Source organism: Dermacentor silvarum, chromosome 5 (genome assembly GCF_013339745.2).
Source record: "Dermacentor silvarum isolate Dsil-2018 chromosome 5, BIME_Dsil_1.4, whole genome shotgun sequence".
Lineage (NCBI taxonomy): Eukaryota > Metazoa > Arthropoda > Arachnida > Ixodida > Ixodidae > Dermacentor > Dermacentor silvarum.
Window position 1 is genome coordinate 184,672,238 of NC_051158.1, and position 13,290 is coordinate 184,685,527.

Sequence of the window (13,290 nt, forward strand, 5' to 3'; positions counted from 1 at the left end):
CCAGGTTAGTGATGGATCGTCGCTCGTTGGAGAAGAAATTTCGAACGAAGCATGCCTTCGGAATACGGAAGCGCAAGCCTCCTATGGCAAGAAAAATATGGTGATCAGCGGGAGAAGCGGAGGAGCGCCCGACTGAACGTGCTGCGCTACCTTGCACCGTAGATTACGTGCCACGCTATCTTTCACTATGTGACTGCGGCAGTGAAACCGACAATCGCCCTGTGCCATCAGCACCGATAACGCAGTCGACGTAAGACGCGCCAACGGAGGCTCCCGCGCCTTGGCGTGATGATGATCTGTGGTGTTTTATGGCGCAAGGGCCAGTTATGGCCAAAGAGCGCCATGCCAGTGTTTGTGAGTGTGCAGTGGAGCGGTGAATTCTGGGCAGTAGATGAAACGTGGCTGTAAAGGGGCCTAAAAATTATCGCTGTAAAGTGCGTAAAATATAAATGTACTAAGATCATGGCAATGTGAGGTGTACTATGAAATGAAGGATGCATTGAGAAAGAACGATACTATATTTAAAATATTTAAGATGCAGTAATTGGCAGGAAGCACTACTGCCTAAACAGAGCCCTTGAACCACAAGGGCCTGGAGGCATGTGCTATAAAAAACTATCACAGCGGCATTCTCTAGAGAGAGGATGCGCTACGAATTGGTTGGGCTAATAACATGTAGCACAACATCGTTCAAAAAGCCGAGGATTGCTTTGGCGTTAAAAAGTGGTTCTTCACCAATAAACATCATGGGATGAAGAGGGATATGATAGCGGTATGCTACAGGAAAATATTTTCTTCTCTCCGTTTCGGCTTCCCGACACTCCAGCAGGACGTGGAGGACGGTTAGCCTCTCACCACATCTACCACAGGTTGGTGGTTCATCACCAGTGAGCAAAAAATTGTAGGGTGCCGTACGTGTGTCCTATTCTGAGACGACAGAATAGGGCGCCTCGGCGTACGGCCGCACGAATTAGCCGAGATCTATCTCGGTAGACATTGCTCGCTGCGACTAGACAAAATGGCGCAAACACAAAGAACGCGGCCCAAAGCACAGCAGCCACTCCATCCGGCCGATGGCAGGCATAAAAGGAGGAAAAGCACAAAAGCAACAAAACCGCCACCGCTTCAAACTCTTTGCGCCCAGTCGCAGCCTCTGCGCTGTCCGGCGCCACGTCCGCGCCTCCGCACCAAAAGAGAAAGGGAGAAAGCGTGTGAGTGCTCGCTGTTCTCCTTTGCGGCCGTCGGTGGAGCGGCGTTTATTCGTATCAACCGATGCGGGTCGAAAATAGATTCGTAACAACCGTTCTCTAGCTGTTACAAAGTAATGGGGCTCGGCCGGGACCACAGAAAAATTCGTATCATCCGGAAATTCGTATTAGCCGTGATCTTATCATCGAGATTGCACTGTAATTTGATCGTCTTAATGATGGCTATAATTCTCCTGCATAATGCCAACAACCGTTTCTGAACATTGCGCTTCTGTCGCCATTGTAAAGGGCAGACGTGCGGATGAGCGCAGGACAAGCGTTTCTACGCTTGTGGGGCGCGCGGGCTCTGCTACAGGTCTCATTGCATTTGCTGCAGTGTTCTGACATACACGTAGTGTGCTCGCTGCATAAAATGTCTCTGCAAATGCAAGCTTAGTTTCGCCCAACAGGATCGGTAGAATATATTTTGGCATGTTCTCACGCTTGCACCACGAAGGCATCTTTGACTACCACAATACAACAGCGACGACGAAAAAGGCCTTGACTGCAGGAGCTACAACTTTTGTCGAGTCTTACGTCGTTCCTGGTTCCATATAAGCGAATTACTCACAAAAGAAGTGTGCTATGCTGAGATACCTTTTGTGCTGGTGTAGCAATTAGGCGCTATCATTTAGCATGCACTGTTGAAAGTGGTCTCAAAAGCGCTGGAGTATCTATAACCACACTATCAGGTCAGGTTGTCGGAGTCACTGGTGCCCATCATATTATCCTTGGCACAAGAAACGGGACTGCTCTAGCCTATACACAGATTTAGATGAGCAGTGCACAGCTCGTGACAGCGCTGTAGCTCATGAGCATGAAAAACGAATAACGAGCCATGTGTGCGCTCTACATTTCAGCTGCACTTAACTGTTACAATTAGTGTGAAGTACGGAGGCACACCTTGTAGCAGAGTACACACGGCCCACAAGCTTCCTACGCATGTGCTGCGGTCCTCTAGCCTTCACGATGGTGGTGCAAACCCAGTGTGCGCACAAGGTTGTCGGCATTATGCAAGAGGTGTAAATGGGAAGCGGTTTGCAACACATGCCTTTGTCGAAGGGCTGCACCATTCTGCATGGACACAAGTTATGGAGGCTGAAGAGATTGTGGACTCAGGTGATGCCTTCAGGCACAGGCAGGCATGGCAAGCAGAATACGCAGAATGTACAACTCAAATGCCCACTATCAACTGGTGGAAATGACTAAAACTGACCTGCACAAGCTCAAGAGAATGAGGTGCCAACCCATGAGTCATGGATTGGTCCATGACAAGCTCAAGACAATCTAAGAAAACCTGAAGCTGTCCGAACATTGCAACATTGCAAAAACAAATGCCAGGGCAGCTGGTGCCGCGAGATAAATGTAAAAACGCTATCGGCATGGCAACGTCCATCATGCGCTGGGCGCAGTTGGCCCCATTTATGCATTCCCCACTTGGAAATATGTAATTACGTTTGCTGAAGAGCTCGAGCGTTATTCTCAAGTGATCGCATACGGGCATACGATCCCTTTCACAGGATCTCATGCTACTCGCCACAGGACGGGCACTGGGCCAACCTCACTATTTGCACAGCAAAACAAACGACCTCCGACACGTCCGATGCCAAGACATGAAATCACATGTAAGTGTTCATATCCCCCAAAAGAGATCGCTCAAGGATAGCTGCTCACCGCGATCACATTCAATACCACTGTTGTTGAAAAGAAAAGTGTACAATCATTGCATTCTACCGGTGTTAACATATGGGGCAGAAACTTGGAGGTTAACAAAACAATCTCAAGAACAAGTTAAAGACCGCACAGAGCGATGAAACAAAAAATGTTAGGCCTAACGTTGAGACCGGAAGAGAACGGTGTGGATAAGAGAGAAAACAGGGATAGCCGGTATTCTAGTTGACATTGAGAAAAAATGGAGCTGTGCAGGCCATGTAATGTGTAGGATGAAAAATCAGCAAGTTTGCACTCAGTCGTGCAAAGCTTAGGCACAGTGAAACTGTCGATCCTCAAGTCTTACTGGCTGCTACTGCTCGGTATGAACATGGTTGCTGCTAGGTCTGTCTTAACTTGGTTTAACTTAACTACGCATGTAGGAAGATATTCTCGAGCGATCATTTTCGGAGGTACCTTCCCTTTCGAGACTGTTCGCGTGACCAGCGCCGAACGCGTGGACGCCTACGAGCAACAGCGCTCCTGGCATGTCACAAACGCAGGCAGGCTAACCAAGTTTGGTACAGTGCCAAGAACGCTGTCGCTTGCAGACAGATGCCCAACACGTTGGCGACATTTCCTGTGACTAGTGCTGGGCGTGTCGGCGCCTACGAGCGACAGCGTTCCTGGCATGCCACAAACACAAGCCGGCTAACCAAGGTTGGCACAGTGCCAAGAACGCTGCTGCTTGCCGACACCGAACGCGTTGGAGGCTAGCTGCTCGATATCAATCGGCCAGCTTTGCTGTGTCTTGAGCTTTGCGCGACCTAGTGCAAGCGTTCGACTTTTTTTTTTTTTTTTCCTGGCTCAGCACGCCCCGGAGAGAAGAGAGCCAGGAGTCGAGAAGGCAGAGAGCTGGCGAGGAGAAGACCGCGTGCGTATACACGCAGTCTCCTTCTCCTCCAGGTTGCCATGGCTACCACGGCTACACACCACAAATTACGACTGGCTTAAACAGCTTCGCTGTTAATACCCGGTGGACCATTGGAGTTACAGAATAGATACCAAGAGAAGGGAAGCACAGTCGAGGACGGCAGAAAACTAGGTGGGGTGATGAAGTTATGAAATTTGCAGGCACAAGTTGGAATCAGCTAGTGCAAGACAGGGCTAACTGGAGATCGCAGGGAGAAGCCTTTGCCCTGCATTGGACATAAATATAGGCTCATCATCATGATCATATTCGACAAGATAAAAAACGCAAGATTTTAATTTTCTGAAATAAAATTTCAGAAAGTCTTCGGCTGATGGTGCTTCTCTTCTGCCCCTCTATGAAGGAGCTGGGCTGCAGATGGTACAAGAAAATGCATGCGCCTGTGACCAGCTAAAAGCTTCACACATAAGTCGGCAGTGTGGGAGAATACTCACTCACACTCACCATAATTTTTTCCAGGCCCCACACTCACTCACGATCATGCTCACCTCCATTCACACTCACTGGCACACAAGCAAACACAAATGCATCTTACTCGATCTGTCAAAACGCTGGAATGAGTCAGCGCAGCAGCAGCAATGAGTTAATTGAGCGTCGTGCCAGCACTCGCATCCATGCGATCTTAATGGCAAAAACACACGAAGAGCGGACTCTGTCTTGCCACAGATGGCTGTCAAGAGACTCCCGCGCAGGCAGGCGGTCGCAGCGCAGAACCCCCACCCCAGGGATTATCGGCACGACGGGAGCGCGCGGCACAGCTTCTCCCTCCATAGCATTGTGCACGACTGGATGACTGCGCTTGCTTCCCACTTCCTGCCCTTGTGTGCGCGAGTCACGTTTGCCGGCTTACCATCGCATGCTTTCACTCGCACATACAACGCGTGACACGCGGCAATGATTTTATCGCCCGTGGACTTTATACGGAACCTCACGGCGATGACGACGGCGGAATTTCGTTTATGGAGTGTCCATGTAACTTCTATCGCTGGATTTGTAAACCACTGTCACGTCAAACTGTTGTAGGCGCAGACTTTAGTGACAGATACCTGAGGGGTTCTTTAGGTTGGCGAGCCAGCACAGAGCGTGGTGATTTGACAGCGTTTAAAGGGCCCCTAAACCACCTCAAATATTTTTTTAACATTTCAAGTAAACACGCTCATCGAGTTCAGAATGCCGTCACGATCAACCATGCCAAACGCTGCAGCGTTACGCGCAGTGGGCGCGCCACAGAACCAAAAAAACAATGCTTTCCTCCTCCCCTTGCCTTTCCGGTAACCCCAGCGGTCGTCATGATGTCAACGGCGGAAACTGTGTCCATTGGTCGAACAAGAACCTACGACTTCCGGTTTGTCTGCTAGCAGGTACGCGCGCTCCCTGCTCGTCCTCGCCGTGTTGCTCGCTTGCGCATCGGTAATCACAGCCCGCAACGCAAGTGCAAAATCGCTCGTGTTCCAACACAGTCATGCTTAGCGGTATCATTAGATGCGCGAACACAGTGCGACAGTGTTGGCACGCTTCGCATAACACGCGCCGGCACCGCAGCAACAGCGGGTAGCCGAGAAGCGCCGAGTTCACATCCACGTTACCGGCACGCTAACTTGCCGCACGTCGTTTGCCATTCGCGGGCCGCCGTTCGACAGCAGTTTTGCTCGCGAGCGGCGAGATTTCCTTGCGTACGTAGAGAGGATGAGACCGGGACTCGTTTGTGTGGCAGCCTCACCGCCGCTGATCGCTCGACGGCGCCGATATCGTTGCTAGGCCTTTTCCGGTTCCCTTCAAAGCTAAAGCGGACGGCGCTTGGAAATGAATTACCGACGCTCACAAGCCGCAATATTTCATTATCGTTGTTATCGCTCTTCGGAATAATTGTACACACAGAAGAAAAATACGCTGATATTAGCGGCGCCGTCGGCTGCGATGCGAGCACAGCTGAGCCGGTCGTCTCCCGTCGGTAGGTGCGCAGCTTCGCGGTCGTGCCCGTTGATCGTGCAGTGGGTGAGGCGCCGGCCGAACTGTCGTCTACTTTGGACACATTTCGCGCGGCAGACTGGAGGCCGTATCGTTGTCCGTGTATGTGGCGCTAGCATGGCTAGCGTGGACGTGCCTTAACCGTCCACGGTAGCCATGCTACCGTGGTAGCATGGCTACCGTGGCAGTGTTTTGAGAAGCGCGTTGGCGATGACGTATGTCACGAGACATTTCAAGCAGCACTCGGCGAGGAGGGGAGACCAGCCGACGAGGAGAGTAGCGAAGGAAAGAGCGAAACGAGCGAGGGCCGTTTTTCGATCATCAAACGCGTGTAACTCCGCTATTACGGCACCATTACGAAAAATTCTGGCGGCTACGTGTTCGTTGTAGACTCGTGCACAACTGAAACACCACAACTAAATTTCGACTTCTGGGTGGTTTAGGGGCCCTTTAAGGGCTTGTCGTACAAGTATGGCTGAAATTTTATCACCACCCAAATTACAGCAAGGCACTCCTTTTATGTCATCAAATAGTTTCACTCGGCTTTTGAGAAGGACCTGCTGGCATAGGCAATAATGAGCTCGAGGCCATATTTTTTTTTTAACCAGCATGGCACCTAGTACGCCGGCAGTACGTGAACTGTACGTCGGCTTTCGTGAGGCATATTAGTGCAAAAAGTCTATCACGAAGAGTCTGTAATATGCACAAAGCCCTAAGAATCTGCAAATGGCCTTTTTGTCCGTGGGCTGCAGAAAAAAGCCTGTCCTGTGCTTTCCATGGAAGAGGCACTCACGTTGACTACAGTTCCTCCCAAATTCTGCACAAAATTTTGCGTAACCCACGCTATTAATACCATGAAAGATAAAAGTCACTCAGAGTGAAGAGCAGCTGCACTTACCAAAAATGAAACACGAAAACAAAAACAACATGCTTTCCAGAGCAGGTTTCAACGTAGTAGTTGCTGATGGAAATGAGACAATCAGATTCACTGCTGTCAGAATCAAATGTAAACTACCTGCTCAGTCTTGTTGGGCAGCTGCAGGTTAGTACGCACGTCCTCCTTCATCCGGCGCAGCAGGTACGGCTTGATGGTGTCTCGCAGGGCACTGGCACATCGGTACGCAGTCTGGACCTGCCAAGGGAGGAGCATCACCACAACGGGTAAAGGATGGAACTTTTTCGCCTCTGCTCAATATCTCAACAACTCACATGTCTTAGCAATTTATTCAAATCGGCTCCTTTTGCAGAGCACCAAAAAATGCCTGTTGTGTTCCAGAGACACAGTTGGGACAGGTTGCTACCTGTCCCAACCCGTGTACACTCCACAGCACTTGCCATGAGTATTTCATCAACCCAACTATCCTCTAACCAAAAGATGCACCTGTGCTGCCTTGCACTTTTTGTAATGCAGATTTGAGTTATTAAATGGGTTGTTCAGTTCAAGGGATGTTCATACAGAAAGTTACACTTTCTTTAGAGTACATCTGAATAGTGAATTTACAGGTTCAAAATATATATGGCAAGTGGGCAGTAAACTCTCAACTAATATCTCAAAATACCAAATAACAAAAACCGTGTATGTCGATTGGACATTGCAGAGCTGATGGCAGTTCATGACTGTTGCAACCTCTAGATGCTACAAGTACATTTTAGAGCTTCAAATATTTGCTGAAAAGGGTTTGCAAATGTGAAAAAAACATTGCCATCACTGTCAATGAATTTACGCAGAAGCTAATCTTTGAAGCTCGATGGCTTATTCAATCGAAAACCGCACTTTACGTGACTGGAAGCCACTGTTTTCCTTTTTGCCAAACGGGTTCGCTATGCTCTCTAGTGGCCAAAGATGGATTTTCACAGAGCATTAAAATGGAATGGTTGAGCCTGGCTCATCCTTCGCACCTTTATTTTTAAAAAATTGTTTGGTGATTCAGCACAAAGGGTGCGAAATGCCTTAAAATTAGGTTGCACCTCCTTGAGGTCCTGGATGCATGATTTAACCATGTTGCAAAGTGTTCTGTTCAGTCGACAGGAGCAAAGTGCAACTGATGGTGGTCTGGAGCCGACCACTGTCCACCACGGCTTCCCACACTTCACATGCATGTTTGACACTCCTATTGCTGACGCATTGAAAGTCTGTATGAGGGACGCAGCCACAGAAGGGTACACGAAACGTCTTGTGCGTGCTACAGAGGGTGTAGAAATGACGTAACCAAATACACAATTTATATTTTTTCACGCATCAGAAAGCTTACACACTAACTTTCTGTATTTATTAAAATACAAGATGGGCTTTTACCAGGGTCCTTTGCCTCGAAATCATCCCCCACCTTAAATGCGAGGCTGGTAAATTCAGTTACAGTTCTGATATGGCACCAGCAGCGCTACATTTCTGGCAATCCAGAGTTTACATGGCAGCGCAGATTGTAGCAAGTGATAAACCTTGGCAGGTGAGCCAGTACCATACTTTTGCGCATATAACCTGCAACAAGAATTTAAAATTGAACAGTAAAGGTTGCATTGGTTTTAAGTCAATTTGGCCTTGAAGCATGACTCCACGCCAGCCCAAATTCACCCTTATGGGGTGGCTTCATGGCAGGGCCATGCACGCTGCCATGAACCCCGATTATTACGACCCGATTACTCTGGGGTGTCCAATCTTCAGTATTCCCTCAGAGTCTAAATAATCCTCCAGCTGCTCTACATCACCATATATTAGTGTGCAAACTTCAAGTCCTTTTTCTCATGTGCACCCTCGCCTTATAAATCATGACTGCCTTATAATTTTTTATACATCCCGGTTATAACAATTATCAGTTACAACATTGAAATTTTCGTGGCCTGGGGGACACCTGGGCATTTCAAGCACCTACGACCGCATGCAACAGCAGTTCTTTTGACCTGGCTTGTATCGTTCTCTGCGCCAATAGGTTGCTGCCTGCGAGCCCTGTCAGCACCGCAAACTTCCTGCTCTTCCACAGGCTGGCCTGCTTCAACTACTTGTTGACATTCCACCGATTCCCTCTTTCGCATCAGCCTTGCCTTGCTCGGACCTTTCCCTACGTCCGTATATGGCAGAAAATGGATTGCCGTTGCAACTGACTGCCATCACGCAGTCAGTTGCAATCAACTGACTGCGTGATAATCCATCATATGGATTATCACGCCATATATGCCATCACGCGTGCCATCACGCGTGCCATCATGTATGATGCCATCACACGTGATGGCATCATCACGTGTGATGCCACGTGATGATATGCCATCATGCGTGCCATGCCCAGTAGCTGCGCTACAGACGTTGCAGGCTTTCTGCTCGATGAAGTCATTCTTCGACATGGGGCTCCGCACCAGCTTCTTACGGATTGTGGCCGCTGTTTCCTTGCAAAGGACATTGACGAAATTCTTCGTAGCTGCTCTAGTGAATATTGCCTTATGACAGCCTACCATCTACCCACCAACGGTCTTACCGAGCGGCTCAACTGAACTCTCACGGATATGCTGTCCATGTATTTCTCTACTGATCACCACGATTGGGACATCACCCTACCCTACGTTACTTTTTTCTACAACTTGTCCCGGTATTACACAGCCGGCAATTTGCCATTCTTTCTCCTGTACGGCCACAACCCTGCATTGCCCTTTGAGACGCTCCTTCCTGCTAATCCTTCCATACCAACCCCATATGCTCAGGACGTCTTCTCTCAAGCCAGAATGGCACGCCAGGTTGCTCACACAAGGGCTACGTGCATCGAGGGCCTCCCAAAAAAAGCGCTATGATAACCGGCACCGCAAAGTAGAGCATGCTCCTGAATCTCTGGTCCTACTCTGGATGCCAAGGCCTGTGCATGAAGCTCCTCCCTCGCTACACAGGAGCCTACAAAGTTCTCCACAAGATCAACGACGTTGACTACATCATCACTCCGCTCCAACATAGCCCGTCTTCTTCTTTTACGTCTGCTGCTGATGTTGTCCATGTGTCGCAGCTAAAGCTCTACTACGCCAGCAGTGCTGACTGATTTTAGAAGGCGCCATGACGGTGCTCAGTCTGCCAGGGGTGATGATATAAGGCATTGCGTATGAGCATGCCGTTAAAGCATACCGTATATGAGCATACCGCAGCCGTGGCCTAGTGGTAGAATGCCCGCCTCGGCTGAGGGAGGCTGTGGGTTCGATTCCCACCACCGCCGGGCACCCACTGGTTCAAAAGGGTACAAGCGTACCCCGGCCTGGCGTTCGGCTTCCTTCAGGGGTGATACGCTTGGGAAAGGAGCCTGCGCCCTGAATTCCCGTCGAAACCAAACGTGAGCACGGAAAAACAATTACAATTACAATACAATTTTTGTAGCATCGCTTCAAACAGCCACCCTTCCGATGGACTGGCTCCGTGCCAAGGTCCTCCCGATTCACAAAGGAGGTAATAAGTTGCTGGTAAACACTTACAGACCGATTTCACTCACTAGTTGCTGTTGTAAAATGATGGAGCATATTATTAGAAAAGCAATTACCTCCTACTTAGAAGATAACAATCTACTTTACCCCAAACAACACGGGTTTCGTAAAGGTCTTTCTACCGTAACTCAACTCCTCGAAATAACGCATGACTTTGCTACAGTAATTAACTCGAGACTTCAAGCTGACGCAATATTCGTAGACTTTTCCTAAGCTTTTGACAGGGTGCCCCATTCAAAATTAATTGACAGGCTTAAGAATATCGGGATTAACACTAACGTAGTACGCTGGATAGCCGCCTATCTCTCAAACCACAGTCAGTATGTTAAAATAAATGACACTGAATCTGAAGAGTTAGATGTCTACTCCGGTGTTCCACAAGGGTCTGTGCTCGGTCCAATTCTATTCCTAATATTTGTTAACGACATTCATTCTCATGTTGAACCTGATGTAACAGTAAGATTATTTGCAGATGACTGCGTCATTTACACTACAGTACGCACGGTTAATGACCAGATACGACTTAATTCCTCCTTAACAAACATTGCCAGATGGTGTCAAGAATGGGGTATGGAAATTAACGTAGCAAAAACTTCATCTATGTGTATAACTTGAAAAAAGGCACCGTTAAAATTTGCGTATCATCTAATGGGATTACATGTAACAGAAGCCGATACAGTTAAATACTTAGGTGTTACCATCACAAACACATTAAAATGGGATGTTCACATTAAACAGACGTGCACAAAAGCATATACAGTAAAAGCTCGATGATACTGCTACGCGAGAGACATTCATCCTGGGGCAGACGACGAAGAAGACGGTTCTCTCTGGTGCTGGTGGCTGTCCACCATCTTGGCTACTGTGTCTCTCTCATACTGTAAATACAGTGTAAATAGTCCCGCCTTGTGCCGTTTTACGTAACATCTTTTTGGTGGAGGTGCGGGGTAGTTCCCTGTTTCGATCACGGAGCTTCGCAACGGCCGCCTCATCACGCTTGCGACCATGTCAGTCGGTGCAGGCACATCGTCTTCACCCCCTGCCCCTCCCGTCGCTCCGACCTACATCGTTCTGCCTCCTGCTCGTGATCCTGGCGTATTTTCCGGCCAGGATGGGGTTGACGTCGACAAATGGCTCAACCTTTACGAACGGATCAGCGCCGGCTACAGGTGGGACCCGACCCTTATGCTCGCCAACGTGCTTTTTTACCTCGATGGCCCACCGCGGGTGTGGTTCGAGACGCACGAGGCGGAAATTACTGGCTGGGACTCTTTCAAAGAGAAGATCCGTGACCTTTTCGGTGACAGCACTGGTCGGCAGCTTGCTGCGCGGAATGAACTTGCAACTCGTGCACAAACATCCTCCGAGTCATACGTCTCGTACATTCAGGACGTTATTGCTCTTTGCCGCCAGGTTGACGAGCACATGTCCGAGTCCGAGAGGGTTTCTCATGTGCTCAAAGGTATTGCCGACGATGCTTTTAACCTGCTCGTCTATACCAACGTTGATACCGTCGACACAATCATCAAAGAGTGCCGGCGGTTTGAACACGCGAAGAGCCGCCGTATTACCCAGAAATTCACCCGGCTGCCCAATACGGCTGCAACTTCATCGTGTGATGCCGTTCGCCAGCCGCCCACCTGTGACCACGTTACTCGCATTGTTCGTCGCGAGATTGAAGCCGCCTGTCCTGCACCGATTCAACACCCCGTGTTTACAACCCACGCCAGTGACCCATCGCAGCCATCGGTGTCCCTCATCCAAGCTGTCGTCAGGCAGGAGTTTGCTAATCTTGGCCTTCCATCAGCGTGCCCACTGACTCGTCCTGACGCTCGGCCTTATTCCTCTGGACCCACTCGACGCTCCTACACCTCTCCCGGCTCCTTCCGCAATCCTGCGGAATGGAGAACGCCCGACGATCAGCCCATCTGCTTCTCCTGCCATCAGGCCGGGCACATTGCTCGTTATTGCCGTCGCCGTTGGACCTACGTATCTCGCCAGACCTCCATGTACCCTACTCCTTTCAGACGTCCAGCCGCTGGTTCCCCTACTTACTACTCGTCGTCCTCCCACGAGCCTCTTCCATCTGACGCCACTGCTCCTGTTCGCCGCTTCTCCCGCTCCCCGTCGCCGCAACGCCGCCAATCCCGCTCGCCGCAGCCTCGCCGCTTTTCCTCGCCGTCCTTCTCTGGACGATCGCCGCAGGAACACTAAATAGTGCAGCTTATGGAGGTGAAGCTGCAATGTCATCGTCCCCTGCAAATCCTCTACTGACGCTCCCCACTCACCATAGCCTTCTTGAAGTCAAATTCGACAATGTTCCTGTGACCGCCCTCATCGACACTGGCGCACACTTGTCTATTATGAGCGCCTCTTTACGCCGCCGCCTGCAGAAGATTATGACGCCGTCTACGACACAGACAATACGTGTTGCCGATGGTGGTGCTGTTCAAGTGATCGGAATGTGCACCGCCCGTGTCAGCATTGCCGGTCGTCACACTGTTGTCCTTTTTGCTGTCCTTGCTTACTGCCCCCATGACCTTATCCTTGGCCTTGACTTCCTTTCGGCACACTCGGCCTTAATTGATTGTTCTTCTGAAACGCTCTGCCTCGATCTTCCTCTTGTATCAGATGCCTGCGATACGCCCGTCAGCCGCTTAAGCCCCACCGATTTTGTTCGCCTACCTCCGCGAGCCGTCACGTACGTGTGTTTGTCATCAACCCCTCCCGTTCCTGACGGCGACTATATCGTCTCTCCGATTACAGACGTCCGCCTGACGCGCAATGTTACTGTGCCCCATAGCATCGCCACATTAGTTGATAACTGTGTGTTTCTCCCGCTACTAAACTTTGGTCTGACCCCCCAAGTGTTGCCCCACAAGATGTCGCTTGCCCACCTCACCGCGATAACAGACTATGACGTCGAGGTTGTCGCCATAACTGCACCTGCGGAAGCTGCAGTTTCCCCGTCACTAAGTTCCGACG

The 13,290-nt window shown here is 49.8% G+C and overlaps 1 protein-coding gene across 1 annotated transcript in view; it reads right to left on the bottom strand.

The window, feature by feature from the left end:
• The window catches only part of LOC119454634 (DNA excision repair protein ERCC-6), a 339,000-nt gene that overhangs the window by 78,857 nt on the left and 246,853 nt on the right, over nucleotides 1–13,290 (bottom strand). Inside the window, exon 12 of the mRNA XM_049668141.1 lies at nucleotides 6,872–6,988. Within this exon, the coding sequence (XP_049524098.1) occupies nucleotides 6,872–6,988 (117 nt within the window). The remainder of the gene's footprint in view (nucleotides 1–6,871; nucleotides 6,989–13,290) is intronic.